Source organism: Leucoraja erinacea, chromosome 1, assembly GCF_028641065.1.
Source record: "Leucoraja erinacea ecotype New England chromosome 1, Leri_hhj_1, whole genome shotgun sequence".
NCBI classification, from domain to species: domain Eukaryota; kingdom Metazoa; phylum Chordata; class Chondrichthyes; order Rajiformes; family Rajidae; genus Leucoraja; species Leucoraja erinaceus.
Window position 1 is genome coordinate 124,162,308 of NC_073377.1, and position 17,080 is coordinate 124,179,387.

General features: G+C 39.9%; 2 protein-coding genes across 3 annotated transcripts in view; one reads left to right on the top strand and one right to left on the bottom strand.

Annotated features, from left to right (window-relative positions):
* LOC129695846 (limbin-like) overlaps positions 1-5,392 on the bottom strand; it is a 146,925-nt gene extending 141,533 nt beyond the window's left edge. The window contains exons 1-3 of the mRNA XM_055633261.1: positions 4,712-5,392; positions 4,265-4,352; positions 929-1,083 (exon numbers count right to left, since the gene is read on the bottom strand). Of these exons, the coding sequence (XP_055489236.1) occupies positions 929-1,083; positions 4,265-4,352; positions 4,712-4,975 (507 nt within the window). The 5' untranslated portion in view covers positions 4,976-5,392. The remainder of the gene's footprint in view (positions 1-928; positions 1,084-4,264; positions 4,353-4,711) is intronic.
* A 741-nt stretch (positions 5,393-6,133) lies between these two features.
* The window catches only part of LOC129701607 (evC complex member EVC-like), a 48,006-nt gene continuing 37,059 nt past the window's right edge, over positions 6,134-17,080 (top strand). For both annotated transcript variants that reach the window (XM_055642907.1, XM_055642918.1), the window contains exons 1-9: positions 6,134-6,479; positions 8,253-8,369; positions 9,405-9,488; positions 10,080-10,312; positions 11,979-12,063; positions 12,488-12,586; positions 13,593-13,727; positions 14,690-14,848; positions 16,484-16,700. In XM_055642907.1, the coding sequence (XP_055498882.1) occupies positions 6,297-6,479; positions 8,253-8,369; positions 9,405-9,488; positions 10,080-10,312; positions 11,979-12,063; positions 12,488-12,586; positions 13,593-13,727; positions 14,690-14,848; positions 16,484-16,700 (1,312 nt within the window). In that variant the 5' untranslated portion in view covers positions 6,134-6,296. The remainder of the gene's footprint in view (positions 6,480-8,252; positions 8,370-9,404; positions 9,489-10,079; positions 10,313-11,978; positions 12,064-12,487; positions 12,587-13,592; positions 13,728-14,689; positions 14,849-16,483; positions 16,701-17,080) is intronic.

Genomic DNA, 17,080 nt, shown 5'->3' on the forward strand with positions numbered 1-17,080 from the left:
TGTACCTGCACATCACCGTATTTTTGCATATGATAATAAACTTGACTTCCAATACTGACCTTCTGTTCTACTTTAGTAAATAGCATACAGCAAATTCCATTAATAAAGCTGAGTTAAATCATCTTTCAACAGTAAAGTAATTATTTGAGTTGCTTCTAGATGCAGTGTACCAATACATTTGTACATTATTCTGCAACATCTGGAAATTCTACAGAAAAATAATTTCCAACATTAATCAGCAATGCTCTGATACAATGTAACTAATATTTTTCTATTACAAGTTCTCAATAAGAATTTTTGACCCAAAATGCTCTCTGTTTCACATTCCAGAGTTGCTACCGAATCTGCATCTGTTCTTTCAAAGTTTAAATTTAGTTCAATGAACCCTATTTGATAGAATCACTAGGAGGAGATATTGTAATATATGGTTTCAACAAACATAGCCATGCACCACAAAAACAGAATATCTGGATATTACTGCATTGCTGTGTGTGTGGGTTTGTATCGACAGACTGGTTGCCACTCTCTCTACATCAGCACAAACTCTGCACTTCATAAAGAATTATCACTCAGTCCATGCACAATCCCCCCCATCCAACCAGCCTCACAACTTTACTTCAACAAGTGAATCAAAGTACAAAATGTGTAAGAAGGTCTTGACTCAAAACTTCACCCATTCCTTCTATCCGGAGATGCTGCCTGTCCCTAACTACACTGATTACTCTAATGTTTTGTGTCTACCTTTGAATCAAAGTACGTCATGGAACCAGCCCTAATAACATTAAGGGCACTGCTTCTTCAACTCTCTGGACATAGGTAGATTTTCAATCCATTGGGTACACAATGCAAGCAAATAATTTCACTGTGCCTAGTCACACGTGACAATAAAGTATTCCATTCCATTGATATACAACTTTGCTGCACTGACCTTCAATAGGTTCTGTGGTACTTCCCTTTTCCTTGGGGATTGAAATGGTTTGCTCCATGTCAAAAGTGAGAACAGCAATGACTGGCTCCAAGTGCTGCCTGAGGCTGCTGAAGATAGAGGATGGTTCAGATGCTCCTGTGATGAAATCCCTAACTCTGCCATGGAAGAAATACATCAGTTGATACAACAGATTTAGACCACATACTAAATAATGAATAGCTTAAATTGCCAAAATGCTATAAAATTAGTATGCCAAAAAATAGTATTGCTACCGACAGTCCCAGCACAGTGGTGAAGTTTCAATCAAGATTCTGTGTACCAATACTTCATGTAATACAAACAATTGAAAGATGGGTAAGAAACATTATTTGACTTTGATAATTGATCAATCGAGTGAAAACAAAGCCCTTCCCCAACTTTAGAGCTTCACTACAGATCTGTTACCAGAAGCACAAGCAGAAATGTGTAGGAATCTCTCAACCCTGAACAATACGTGTAGCTGTGCGATTTAAAAATGAAACTTGGCAGAACCTAAGAACCAGTTATCACATTGCAAATTGGGAGAATTCTAGCTAAAGATGTGGTTCCTCAATGTGATTCTTCACTGCCTATCGGTAATGATTCCAAACAAAAGGTTGAATCTATCATGGGGTTCAGTAGCAGGACCCTGTATTGGTGGGATACCCCAATTCTCCAGTATTGGTGGAATAACCCAGCATATTGGTGGAATATCTCATATTCTGAATTTATCAAGTTTGGCCTGGCACAAGATCGGAGACACCATTAATTGCAAGCAGGATTACAGGCACATCGCCCTTTATGCAGGGCTTATGTGCTTTAAAAGTGGCATGTAATTAAAAAATGCATAAATTAAGCATATACGCGACTACACTGTCAGCAGTAAATTTAATCAAGTTATTCCAAAAATTCCAACGTTATTCCAAATTACAAGCATAATAATCTTTATACAACTTTAATAATCAAGGTTTGGTATTAAAGGAACAAGCACATTATTTAAAAAATGCATAAATCAAGCACGCGAGAAAGGCAAGGTGCCTGTGCTTGGTTTTTGATTAACGCAAAGGAGAATTTAACTAACATTTATTAATTATTTCTTATTGGTTTAAAATGTAACCATGAAATGTAATATTAGTTTGTTTTGTTAACTATCCTTGTTTAAATCTTTTAATTCAATATCATTCATTTTCAGTGTTGCTAAACGTTGGTGACATTTAAAAAACTAAAGTTTCCCACATCTTACGGACAGCTATTATGAGCTGTCGGGGGCATCCGAGGATGGAACATCCTTATTGTGCTGCCAGAAGTGGCTGGGTTCTAGGATGCAAAGAGCAAGAGAGATTAACTCTCTGCATCTGGGCCAAGTAATGTTGGGGAGATACTGTGTGGCTATTATAGACTGAGGATATTTGGCTGAAAAGAACCAGCTCAATATGTTTGATCACCACTGGAATCTCTCTAATAGGACATGGCCTTCTTGGTTCTCATTTTTGACCTGCTCTCTCTAACCATGCACCCCTCCTCTTGATTTGTTCCATTCTATCATCAAATCTCTTCTCCCCATTTTCAGTCTGTTGGTAGATTAGCAAATGAAATGTTATTAAGTTATTCCATATTGCATTGACTTTAAATTGATCTCAAAGTGTAAATAATGTCAAGGGAGTACATCCTGTGCCTCAATGTCCATATATTTTGTTGAATCCACTTCAATTCAGATATTTTGACTCATGAAGATCATGCTCAGTAGTTTTCTTAGAGACAGCTAACACAGTATTGCTCAAGGTATAGAGAATGAAACAAGCTCATGCAGTCAGAAATTGTTGGACTGGGATTCACATGACGCTTATACAAATTCCTTCTAATGTTGTGTTTCCTCCCATTACAATGTCGTCATGGCACCTGGACTTTAAATCAATCATGCCCATAATTTAATCTTTCATTTCCAAGCATTGTTGTCATAATTAGAGCATTCAACACAATACTAAGATTGCATAGTGAACTTTATCCTTCTCATTTGCACAAAGTTAAATAGAAGTTTACACTATGAACTTCCTGGATATGGTGTAGCATTACCATAAATTAGCCAAACAGGCTGTGGGAGATACAAGAGCAAACTGGCAGGCAATGTTTTGATGGGCATGAGCATCTGATGAGAAAGAGTAATTACCAATTACCCAAACATTAACTAGGCTGTGTCAATAAATAACATGGAGAAACATAGAAGGGGAGACTGGTGGATGACACAGAATTCCTAAAATGCATTCAGGAGAACTTTTTTATCCAGCAGTTGGCAACAAGGGAGGAATAATTCTAGATTTTATTTCAGGAATTAAACTGTTCTGGTGGAAGAAATATCAATGGACCATTTTGGTTATGATAATCCAAATTTGGTTAGATTTACAATTGCTCTTGTTATTCAGTAGAATTAAAAAAATAAAAATAAAGGTTCTAAATTGAGAAGGCCACATTTTTGAGATGGAGGAAAGATTTAGCAGAGTGAACTGAAAACAGCTACTTGATGGTAAATGTCCAGGAGCAATAGGAGGCAATTACAAAATGTTAAGTGGTTTACAGTAAACAAGGATGGGTGGGACAACCACATTTAGAGATCCTCGATTAATAAGCTGCTTTGAGGACAAGAAAAAGTAAGAAATGGAAACATTTAGATGGACACAAAATGCTGGAGTAACTCAGCGGGACAGCCATCTCTGGAGAAAAGGAATGGGTGACGTTTCGGGTCATTTGTCAGACACCAAAAGCTTAATATATCAGAAGCCTAAAAGTACAAATAAGGATACCATAGATAAGATGAACGAGTGTGAAATATTGGGTGTGACAAACATAGGTAGAGGAAAAGCTAAGGGCTTAAATCATTTTTGAAAATAGATAACTCACAAGGTCCATGTTGATAAAGGAAGCAAGGGAGAAATTGCAGAGACTGGTCACAATTTCTCAATGGCTTCAGTAGAAGTGTCAGAGAATTGAAGAACTATTAGAAATTGTGTTATATTTGTATCAGGATGGTGTGCATCTGCATTGGGAACCTGTGAGCCTCGTTCTGATGAGCCTCCTGTTATTCTTGGCGATACCGTTCATAGATTTAGGATATGTTGTCAGAGTTAGCTATGTAAGTAAAAGCAGTGCATTTTGTACATGGCTCATATTACAGTTTTTTAATTTTTAAGGGTGCATAAATCCTTCACATTAAACAGCATTCAACCAGAAGGTATAAAAAGAACGATTATAGATCACAGCAGAAAGGCAAACAGGAAATGTTATGGTAATGGGCCGATGCAAAACGATTACAAATTCACTCACCTGGATTTGAGTGTGTAGTGTCATACAAGTTTAAACCCGGTGAATCTGCTGTCGGCCCATACTGTAGGCAGCAACGACCTTCCAAACACTTCAAAATTAAAGTGGAAGTACATGATTACTCCGTGGTCTCAAATGTTGTGAGATGCGTTAAAAACTTTCCCCGTCAACGGCATTAGATTTAAGTGTATTAAATGATTATTGTAGGACTAAAATGAATCGTTGAAGCTCTAATAAAGCGAGTGCGTGGGCACAAATGTGTGCACTGTACAAACTAGTTACAATAATTACATGCAATACATTGTTTAATGGAAAATCTTGAGAAATAACAGGAGATTAAAACTATCCAGACAACAACTCATTTCCGAACGAGGAGCTATTTCCAATTTCGCATCTGCTGTAATCAGATAAAAAAATATCTTGATGGTCACCCAACCGAGGACACGCTACCTTGTGATCAGTGTCAAGGCCAGCGAGGGGCGCACACTGCTGTTCCCTGGTCCGAAGACCAAGAAGTTTGTTCTGCTCCGGGAAATGGAGTGAACTCGGCTTTGCAAGTTCTTGCAACCTCTTTTCTATTCTTCCATTCACATGGAACGTCGATGAAGGTGGCTTAAAAGCATTCGTCAGCGAATGCATGGTACCCGCCATCGCTGAAATGTGCAGAGTGTGGCTGAATGCAGTAAACAGGAGTAGCGAGACATTGATTTTCATGACACACGGCTCTCTCGATTAAAGTACCATTCATTGCATGGTCCACACAGCACAACTCATCGGGAGGGGAGTGGCAAACCTGCCGTGTGATTAAAGTAAATCACCAGGCCAGACGGTGACAGAACTAGAGCTCAGGTCTCAAGCCATCATGAAGTTGCCAAGTCCTCAGCATTTCCCCAGACACTGGTGAATGGAACATCCCGCATACAGTTGCATATGTGGGTCCTGGGCAGCCTTGCAGTTTAGATCGAGTGCATTTTGTCCTCGGGTTTCTCCTCCTGCACTGAGTAGTGAGGCTGGGCATCAGCGGCCTCGCTAAAGCCCACCACTGCTAGTTGCATACAGCGCTTCATCCCGGGGCTTGTGCACAATGCAGCCATTGCCTGGTCCCAGAGGCGCTAGGTCCCGCCCCTAGCACAGAGCGATTGGCTGCATCCCCCCAATTCGCCAAAGTGATTGGTTGACAGCTGCGCCTTGTGTATGGCCAACCTAGCTGTCAATTAACTGGCCGCAGAGGGTTCTGGGTAATGTAGTCCTTGCTCTCGGGATTGTGGGTATCTTCCTATTGGGCAGAGCGAGTGAATAACTACAGCCCCCGGCATGCATTGCGTGCCGCTGGAAGTTCGGACAAGCTGCAGCGCAGAGTTGCGGAATGTCCTGGTGATTATGAATCGCTCGCAATCTTCTCTTTTTTTGGACGCGTGGGTGGTTGCATGTGGCTGGTGCAACCACTTTTTATTTCACACGCAGTGGAGAATTTAAAGCTATCTACTTGTGCTGTCACCTTCAGTAAAACTATTTTTGTTTGGAATGAAGAAAAACAAAACAAGACCACCCAAGACGATTTCCACGCTGATTACAGATTTATGTCGATGCGAGGCTGGGCGGCCGCGGAGAGCGGTGAAATGTCGAGTGGAAGGAGGAAAAAACACACCCCGAAAATCCCAAAGCTTTTAGATATGCATAAGAAACGTTTGCATTTATATCGTGCCCATATCGGACGTCGGGCAATTAAGTAGTTCTGTTTCTACGAAATTCGACTAATTCCAGTGTGTTGGGAGTTTCAGCTCCTTGAGTGAAAAAAAAAATGAAAATGAAATGATTCAATTTATTGTCATTGTCAGTGTACAGTACAGAGACAACGAATGGCAAAGAGTGAAGGGCAGTCTTTGCCATTCAATGTGTAGGAAGGAACTGCAGATGCTGATTTAAACCGAAGATAGACACAACGTGCTGGAGTAACTCAGCGGCAGCATCTCTGGAGAAAGGGAATAGGTGACGTTTCGGGTCGAGACCTTTCTTCAGACCATTTAATGTTGCAATGTCTCGGACCAACTATGGCCTCGATTCCTGTGCGGTGCGAACGGTCCTTGCTGTCGCATCCAGCGAGGTGCAGTTTGACACCGGGTTACTGGCGACTGCTGTGGTGCTGGGCATCATCCTGGGTACCATTGGGGCAGTTCTGTTTTACTTGTTTGTTTTGGAATCCGTCTTGCAAAGTAAGGTAATACTCTCCTCATTTAAAAAAAAAACATATAAAAGGTTATGCATGCGTTAAGCAACAGTTTACTAAATTCTGAGTCATTCGTAACTGTCACTGTATGTCATGTTGTTACTTGTGGGCAGAGCACCAAGGCAAATTCCTTGTACGTGAACTAACTTTCTTATTACAAAGGAATGGTGAAGTCAGTCAGCATTTTAGACGGATAGAACAGTATAGTAACAGGAACGGACCCTCCCGCCCACAATGTTTGTCCCGAGCATGATACCAAGTTAAACTGATCTCCAGTCTGTACGTGATCCATAGCCCTCTATTTTAGACTGATCTAAAAGCAATCGTCATGTGTACAGGCCTCAACGGCACCCAGCCCGCACCACACAATGTTTGTGCCGAGCATTTGATACCAAGTTTCAAACTGATCTCCCTTGAAGCTGTGCCCTGTACGTGATCCATATTGAGGGGGGGGTTCCTGACTATTTACCTTCATGTGCCTTTGATATACTAAAATCGTCTCCCCTAATTGCCAGTATTGATACCTAATCCAAGTCCATTACCTCCCTGTGGCAAAGCCCTCCAATCCTGGCCGCACCTGGTGAATCCTCTGTTCAAAAAGATTTGCCCCACACATCTCCTTCAAATCAAACCTGCCCGTTACTTGAAATGCCTGCCTAAAAAGTCTGTGCCATCATCTAGACCCTGATGTTAATGCATCTGGCAATGGGGGCAAGCATACTATATGCCCAGTGGCGGACTGGCCAGGGTGTCAGCTTGCCCGATGGCAAGAAGGCCCCTGATGAAGTGGACCCCCTATATCAAGTGGGCCCCCTTTGTCTCCTGGCAACCAATATTTTTAGACTCAGTCGGCTACAGTATATGCCACCTTTATCACCCGGTCTACTTGTGCTGTCACCTTCAGTAAGCTATGAACTCGGACTCCGAGATCCCTCTGCACATCAATCCTGTTAAGGATCATGCCAATCACTGTATACTTCTGACTTGCATTCAACCCAAAGTACGACACCTCACGTTTGCTCGGGTTAAACTCCATCTGCCATTTCTCTACCCATTTCTGCAGCTGATTTATATTTCACTATCTCCTGACAGAATTCCTCACTATCTGCCACTCCTTTAATTTTCGTGTCAACAGCAAAAGTACTGGTCAACCTATCTACGACTAGGTTGTTTATACACATCGCAAACAGCAGAGGTCCCAGCGCAAATCCCTGCCAAGCTCTACTGGTCACAAACCTCAGGCCAGAATATCTTCTTGCTACCACAATCCTCTATCTTCTATGAATAAGCCAGATCCAAATTCATACAACCAAGTCATTGCGAATCCCATCATAGAAACAGAAAATAGGTGCAGGAGTAGGTCATTCAGACCTTCGAGCCAGCACCGCCATTCAATATGATCATGGCTGATCATCCAAAATCAGTACCTCGTTCTGTGTTTTTTTTCCCCATATCCCTTGATTCCTTTTGCCCTAAGAGCTAAATCTAACTATCTCTTGAACACAGTCAGTGAATTGGCCTTCACTGCCTTATGTGGCAAAGAATTCCACAGATTCACAACTCTCTGGGTGAAAAAGTTTTTTCTCATCTCAGTCATAAATGGCCTACCCTTTATTCTTAATCATTAATCCTGTTAACATTCTGGATCAGCCTACCATGAGGGACATTATTAAAAGCCTTACTAAAATCCACATACAGTATACAAAATCCACTGCTGTACCTTCATGAATCTTTATTTTGGTCCATTTCGTCTTTTTTTTTCAGCAAATGTGCTCAGATGGACTTGAGGACAGTTCCGATTCTGAGGATATCCAGAGTTATGACAGCAACTCCGAGACACTAATGGAAAGAACAAAAGCAGGAGCTTCCGTTCTTCAAGAGGTGGGATGCTTTCCGTCCATTTTTTCCTCTTCTCCATTTTCTATCCTGTTGAGGAATTCTTTGATGCTTTATATAGCATGAGTATTTTGCTGTAATTCAATGTCCAGAGGACATCCTTATCTTTTGCTTACCAATGATCATTTTGCCACTGAGTTCTTGTTCCCATCGGCCAGGCAGAATGTAGATCTGCCAGGGTGTGGGTGGGTCGAGGCATGATTAACTTGGATCCTATGCATAGCACCACAAATCAGTCCTAAAATGTTGTTGTAAAATAACTTTCTAAATCAAATTTAAAAATTCGGCACGGTGGCCCAGCAGCAGAGTTGCTGCCTTACAGCACCAGAGACCCGGGTTCGATCCTGACTATGGGTGCTGTCTGCATGGAGCTTATATGCTCGCCCCGTGACTGCGTGGGTTTTCTCCAGGTGTTCTGGTTTCCTCCCACATTCCAAAGACGTACAGGATTGCAGGTTAATTGGCTTTGGTTAAAACAAAAGTAAATTGGTCTGAGTGTATAGGATAGTGGAAATGCTGGTCGGCGCGGACACGGTGGGCCGAAGGGCCTGCTTCTGTGCTGTATCTCTAAACTAAACTAAATTCAATCTGCAATGAATTCCTATGTCCATAGCAAATACATGAATTAATAATTTATACGACTAAATATCAAAATAGGACCATTGTGCAAAGACTGGCATGTTCTTTTTAAAATGGAGTCTATTCCTTGGTGATGCCAAGTTGCCAAGTTGCTGATGGCCTTGGACTTTGGGAAATCATTAAATTTGTTGGAATATCCAATTGTAGGCCGGAGATATAGAATTTTCTTGATGCTGTGGCTGAATTCAATGATTATATAATGATTACTAAATTCTGTTGGCATTCACAGACTAAGCTATTATTAATGTAATGGGAACATTTGCGTGTATTATAATTATAGCTTGCATAATCCTTATAATATCCAAAAATGTCGGTGCAAAGATAAGGAATTAAAAACTTAAATAGTAGAATGTATGATGATATGCTTATTTTACTCTACAGGAAGATGAATTATCAATCAACAGTAATATAGCTGCTTTTGCACTGAAAGCACGAGTCATATATCCCATTAATCAAAAATTTAGGGTAAGTTGTTATAAACGATAATAAATATTGCCATTCAACAACCATCTGAATGTTCTTTTGCTTTGCATTAATGTAGAGGATTAGTTATCTCTGTTATATTGTAGACTGATAATCTACTTTTACTCCGAGAATAGGTTATTTGGAAATCTGTGTACACGATTAGTTAATTTATATTTGACCTAAATTTGAAATAATCATAATTTACAGCCTGATTTTGAAATGGGCAAAACTCAAATATGGAAACCGGAATATAGGAGAAAAAGTCTCTCCAATCCATCAATCCTGCTGCTGTAATTTAATATGTTCAAATATCATCCTCTATCCCAATGCCATATTATCATTCTTTCCCCTTATCCCTCAATGCCTTTCGTGTTTAGAAATGAATCTATATTTAACAACCTGGAAACTTGTGAAAAAGAAGTCCACCGGTTTACCAACTTCTGAGTAAAGAGAATTTGAGTAAAGAGATCCATTCAAACCACATGGAATACATTTCATAATAAGTTTTCCTAATTGTATTAAAGATTATTAATTTATCACCATGTTGCACTAATGAAACTTCATTATTAATAACCGTGCAATTTATTGCAGCCCCTAGCAGATGGATCATCCAACCCTTCTCTATTAGAGAACTTGAGACAGAAAGCTCAATGCAAAACGATAAAAGATATTGCTTTAACTGAATCGGAGTCACCCAGTCAAATGGATGAAAGAGATTATTATTATGACCAAAGGAATTATTCACCGCAGGATCCTAAAGCATATAATGAGGATAGAATGGTTTTGATAGTAAATTTCTTTCCAGAAATACTGGCCTATTCAAGGTAAATTATTTTATATTTTTACTCAGTATAAATGTGTGGTTGTAGGCAGGCATTAAATGAGGATGTGCTAGTTTAGTCTTGAAGTGAAACAGGGCTGGACAATGCTAATATGATTTGGTCCTCAAGTTGACTAAATTGTATTATAGATTCTACTGTAAGGTGAAGAAAATGTAGGAGGACATGGATTAATTAAAACACAAAGTAATGGAGTAACTCATCGAGTCGGGCAACAACTCTGGAAGACATGAATAGATAATGTTTTGAGTCATAGAACATAGACCAATACACCACTGGAATGGGCCCTTCAGCCCACAATGTGTGGGCTCTGTACATCTCTGTTAAACATTTCCCCTCTCACCTTATACCTATACTCTTCAGTGTTGGACATTTCCACCCTGGAAGAAAGGCTCTGACTGTCTACCCTATCTATGCCTCATCATTTTACATACTTTTATCAAGTCTCGCCTCAATCGCCGATATTCCAGAGAAAACAATCCGTTTATGCAACCTCCGCCTGTAGCATTTTGGTAAACCTCCACTTCACCTTCACCAAAGTCTCACATCTTTCCTGTAATGTGGTGATCTGATCTGATCTTCACACAATATTCCAAATGCTTCCTAACCAAAGTCCTATAGAGCTGCATCATGCCATCCTGATTCTTATATTCAATGCCGCTCACCCAGAAGGTAAGCAAACTGTATGCCACTTGTATGCAAACTGTATGCCACCCTATCTACTTGCGCTGCCACCTTCAACATTGAACAGACTCCAGGATTCCTCTGTACATCAATGCTGTTAAGAGTCATACGATTAACTGTATACTTTAACCAGCATTCAACCTCCCAAAGGCAACATCTCACACTTGTTGGGGGTTAAACTCCATCTGCCATTTCTCCACCCATTCTGCAGTTGATCAATATCCCGCTGTATCTTCTGACAGCCACTGTCTGCAACTCCTGCAATTTTATGGTTGTCAGCAAACCTACTCCCCAACCTATCTACATTTATGTTCATATATATGTGTATATGTATATATGTGTATATATATATCACAAACAGCAGCAGTCCTGGCACAGATCCCTGTGGAACTTCAATAGTCACAGATCTCCAGCTAGAACATCTTCCTTCCACCACAATCTTCGACCTTCTATGAATAGAGTCGGAACCCTTTTGACCAAAAATATCAGTCTGAAGTGGGGTCCTGACTTTGAAAGCCACCTACGCATGTCTTCTAGACCACCTATCCATGTCTTCCTGACCTGCTGAGTTACTCCAGCACATTGTGTGTTTTCTTTGCAAACCAGCATCTACAGTTCCGTGTGTATGGATTAATTAAAAGTTGTGCGGACTTGTTTAATGTCACCTTCATTTTCAAGTAATGGAGGAGACATTCCACCAAAATCTGATCTGAGATTAACTGAGATTAACTGGGCTAATCTCCTAAAGTAGTGCATGGCTCAAATTTCTGCTTGGCAGAGGTCCTATTCATGGTGGGCTAATAGGGTGGTACCAACCTCCATAGATCTTCCCGCCCTTGGGTTGAGAAATCTGTCCAGTGAACTTGCAACTGGCCATTGGGTCCATTGAATTCAGTCAGAGAATTTATTTAATATTCTTCAGTGTTGTTCATTTCCATGTAATACATATTTTCTTCATATTTGACAGTCCTCAGGCTGACCTTGGTCTGCACAGACTTAGCCTGCAAGATCTGAGAAAATTAGATGCAGAAATGTATCAAGAAAAATGTTCGGTATGTATGTCTTCATTTCCCAAGGTTTGTAAAGTGAAAGTTAAATATCTAAACAAACAAAAAATGTAATGACTGTGTTGGTTAAAATGAAATATGGCAAACTCCTCGCTGGGTCTTATAATTCCAGATTCCTGGACAGAAATATTGCCAGAACAATGCTCTTGGATTTCACCCTTTAGGGCTGAAAGACAGCTTGTTACAGAGTCCCATCATGTTTAACCTACTATGATTATGTAGTAACCTCTCGCGCAACATTCTAGACTGCAATGCTCTGTGTGTGTATATATGGCAATTTAGATTGCACCACAAGTTACACTGCACAGTCAGATTGTATATAGGAAAAACTGATTCACAGATGCTACTATTGTATATGTCAAATCTTTACTACTCAAGAGCTCTGAATTCATCAATCTCTTTTCTTTAGATGTTTCTTCAGTTATTACGAATAGAACTGAATAATTTGTATCTAAGGGAGAAAATTGATGAACATTTCTACAGGGATTTTCTTTCCAAGCAAGAGAAGGTAATGTTCAATCATACAATTTCTGTTAGCTTTATCAGAGTGAATAACCATTAATTATTTGTTTTAAGGTACGAGTGCAGCATTGTGTGTGTGTGTGTGTGTCTATATGTGTGTATGTATTTATGGACTTGCCTATATATACGTGTGTATGTGTATATTATATATATAAAGTGTGTGTGTTTGCGGCTAGCATCCTGTTAATTCAACTGAAATGTTTTATTCCCAGCTGCTCTGTTTTAATTAGATTAAAATAATTATTTGCACAGTATTATAATACATTCTCCACTGCGACTAACAAGTCTCAGGTGAACTTGGGTTACGGTGACTCTCGGGGAATGGGAACCATGTCCTGATAAATCTTAAGGGAGAATGGTACCCAGTGAATCGTATGTCAAACCATCGAGATTTCCAAACTGACACACAGCCCATTATCCGAGTTTTGCAAGTACTCCAGCCGTGGTCTAACAAAAGTTGCATCAAAGCTCCCTGTTCTTGCATTCTACACTGGCTAATGATCCCACCAGCCTTTTCCACCTTCTAATCTATTGCCATATTTAATACCATCCAGGCCTTATCCATTCATTATGAATGTCCTATCGTGAAACTCAATCATGGTCACTGCCCAATCTCTAGACTCACTATGTACTGGCTTCAAAATATCTCCTGGGTGTCCTTAAAAATTCCACAGAGGAAGTTGTGATTTGTGTACATATCTGTTCTTGTTTCTCCTGCTGACTATTCTGAAGCAAAGATATCCTGAGCAAAGTGATCACCCCCATTTTGTTCTTAAACGGAAAGTTTCTTCATCCGAGAACAGGATGAAATAGTGTGGTGGAAATTAACATAATTTTAGACATAATTAGATCAGTCAATATTATAAGGGATCTATTGTAGCTAAGAAAACAAACAAAGTAACTTATTTTGTTTGATGGATGAGTTTTTCAGTTCTTCAGAGATGAGCCAAATGCACCCAGTAACAATTAAATAAAACCATTCTAATTGAAAGGAACTGAAAGAACTGGTGAAGAAACATCAGCCAATGTTGCCAAATGCAGCTGACGAGAAGGACTCTGAGCACCATTGTACTTTGGAAGAAACTGAAAGGAATGAACATGATTATTTTCAGTGTGCCATACAACAGGTAATACTTGCATGTACACAGGTAGTTTCATAATGCAGGAATTGGATCATTATACCATCTGTGCAAGACAATTGTGATGATTTGCCTGTATGAGATTGGGTTATTTAATTAATTTGAACATTCTTCTGGCATGCACAACAAATGCATGAGGAATGGCCATCTAATAGGATATATCTCCTTTCATAGAACATAGTACAGTGCAGCACAGGATTGTGCCCTATGACCCACAATGTCTGTGGCGAACGTAATGCTAAGATAAACTATTCTCACCTGCCTGCACATGATCCAGACCCATCCATTCCCTGCATTACCAAGTGCCTATCTTGGCAAAGGTTAACATTTTGGTCACTAAAAATGTGTCAGTCTTTGCAAGACTGCCTCGGAGAAACAGTTAGCAGGAAACAGAAAAGACCTACCTTGCCTATTTAGACAAAAGGAATCTGTGGGTAAATTGCAGGGTAACATGATTTCCAAACCCCTTTATGTTTCCACAAGTGGGAGAATCTAGGACTAGAAGTCATGCTCTCAGAATTAAAGAACGTTCGTTTAGGAAGGAGATGAAGAGGAATTTTTTTAGTCAGAGGGTGGTGAATCTGTGGAATTCTTTGCCACAGAAGGCTGTGAAGACAAAGTCAGTGGAAATACTGTATCTAAGGCAGAGATAGATATATTCTTAATTAGTATGGGTATCAAGGATTATGGGGAGTAGGCTGGAGAATGGGGTTAGGAAGGAGAGATAGATCAGCCATGATTGAATGGCAGAGTAAACTTGATGGGCTGAATGGCCTAATTCTGTTCCTATCACATGATCTTTATCATGGTAAATCAGCAGCACAAATGCAAATTCATATTGCCACTTTTGGAATTCCAATTCATGCAGCTTCTAAGTCATATTTTCCCATGATGTACAGAAGATACAGATAATTTAAGGATTCATTTATCATTATTTGTCTGTCCCTCAGATGACTGGATTCTTCCAGCAAACCGAACGTTCCCATTTCTTCCTGCTGAATCATTCTGGGCTTCCTAGAATCACTGTGGAGGCGGTAATGGAGAACGTACGTGAAAAAATGTCACAGGTGGAGAGTCTGTTAACTGATGTTCTGACTTTGCAAGTCACGGTACGTGGAAATAATGAATTATCCCAATATATGGAAGTTTTAATCCTTAGTTTTGTAGCAACGACAGGCTGTTAATTCAATTCAATTCAACTTTAATGTCATCGCACAAATACAAGTATGAGTACAACGAAATGCAGTTTTGCGTCAGTCCGTAGTAGTTGTGCATAAAGAAATAAAAAAAATAGAAAGAGAGAAGATACAGAATAATCAAAAATACAGAATAATTAAACAATGGGGACGGAGGGACCAGAGAAATCTATCGGCGGGACTCCGAGTTCAGCAGTGTAATTGTATTATTGTAGAAGCTCACAGAGATATTTTCCCTGTGACCTATGTCTGGTGTTGTAAACTAAAGAGTACACAATAAAACAAGCCCTAGGAAGATTGACTAAGGCAAATGTTGTGGACCAGGAATAGGATAAATCCTCTTGTTTCTCCATTTGTGCTAGAATGCTGCTGTTAACTGCTCCTCTCCACTAATGCTGTGCCCAAGGAAATGCATGTCATCCTGTTAATGTTCTTTAAAGCCCTTGATAGCAAAACTGTTGGTCATGAGCAAGTAATTTATCACTTGATACCCACGTGGGCTAGGATTGGCTGTGGCACGTCTCAGGGCTGACTTGGAGTAACCAAAACTAACCTTTTCTCTGCATAAAATATTGAACAAATGTATTAAATGTAAATAAAAAATAACTCAGCAGGTCAGGCAGCATCTATGGATGGAATAGACAAATGATGTTTTGTGTCAGGACCCTTCTTCAGTCCGAAACGTCATCGGTCCATTGCCTCTCCCGCTGCCTGACCCAATGAGTTCCTCCATCACTTTGTGCAGAGTATTGACCATCAGCAAAGTATGTCGATGAAAGCATTGCTAATCTTTCCATCATTTTAAGTCATACTGACCTTTATGTAAGGAAAGCAGAGCATTGTGTTCTTATTATGAGCTGGAAAAATGCTTACTTACCTTTGATGTAATTTACTAACCTAAAAAAAACAAAAATATTTTGAAATACCTGCTACAGTTGCTCAATTTAAACTTTTAATTTGGAGATGACTGCCATCAATAGTTGGGTAAAATATTGCTAGACCACTCTAGGTTGTGGTCTTAGAAAAGTTTTAGAAAAAATACTGCAACCACCTTTGCTCAGCAACTAATCCTTATTCAACAATGTAATCCTTATAAACAATGTTGCATAACTATATGCTTGATAAAGATTTATATGATGTGCATGTGCATGACAAGTTAAACTCTATTCTAATCATTTAGCTACGCTTCATTTGGTACATTATCTTTATGTAGAGATACAGTACAGAAACAGGCTCTTTGGCCCACCGAGTCTGTACTGACCAGGGATCCTGCATGCCAACAATATCCTACACACTAATTTACAGTTATACCAAGTCAATTAACTGACAAACCTGTACTTATTTGGAGTGTGGGTGGAAACCGGTGATGCCGAGAAAACTCACGCAGGTCACAGGGAGTACGTACAAACACCATGCAGACAAACACTCGTAGTCGGGTTCGAACCCGGGTCCCTGGCGCTGTAAGGCAGCAACTGTCTCGCTGCGCCATCGTGCCGCCCTTGTAATGTTGTTTGTTGTTATGTACGCCAATGTTATATTTTCTAACAGGTTATTCTGGATAAGGTGATGCGTTGGAAATTCATGGCAGAAAGCCTTCAATTACTCAAGTGGCTTGCTCAGCAGGAAAGCAAAATCAAATTGAAGATGGTGACATCTGTCCTGGACACTCTCGCCAGAGATGGGAAATTGGCATCTTGGCAAAAAGAAGAGATAACAGCCAGATTTCAAAATTTGTTTCAGGGTTATGTGAACACTTTAAATAATGGTAAGTCTACGCTGGGACTCTGATTCATATATTTAAATCTTTGTTGGCCACAGGTAAGATACCTGATGCTTCTTGCACCCTTATTCAAAAAGGATAGCAGGGATAAGTCTGGTAATTACAGGCCAGCGTGTCTAACGTAAGTGGTTGGGAAGTTATTGGAGAAAACATCCTAAGGATAAGGATTAACTTGCATTTGGAGAAACAGATAATTTTATCGTTGAGTTTATTCTCCTATGCAAAAATAAGGCAAGATTACAGGTACGATGAAAATCTAGATTGCAGCAGCATCAGAGGTACATAGACTCATACAACACACAAACGTTACTGGAGTTTATCTTGCACTAAATGTTATGCACGTTATTCCCTTTATCATGTATTTG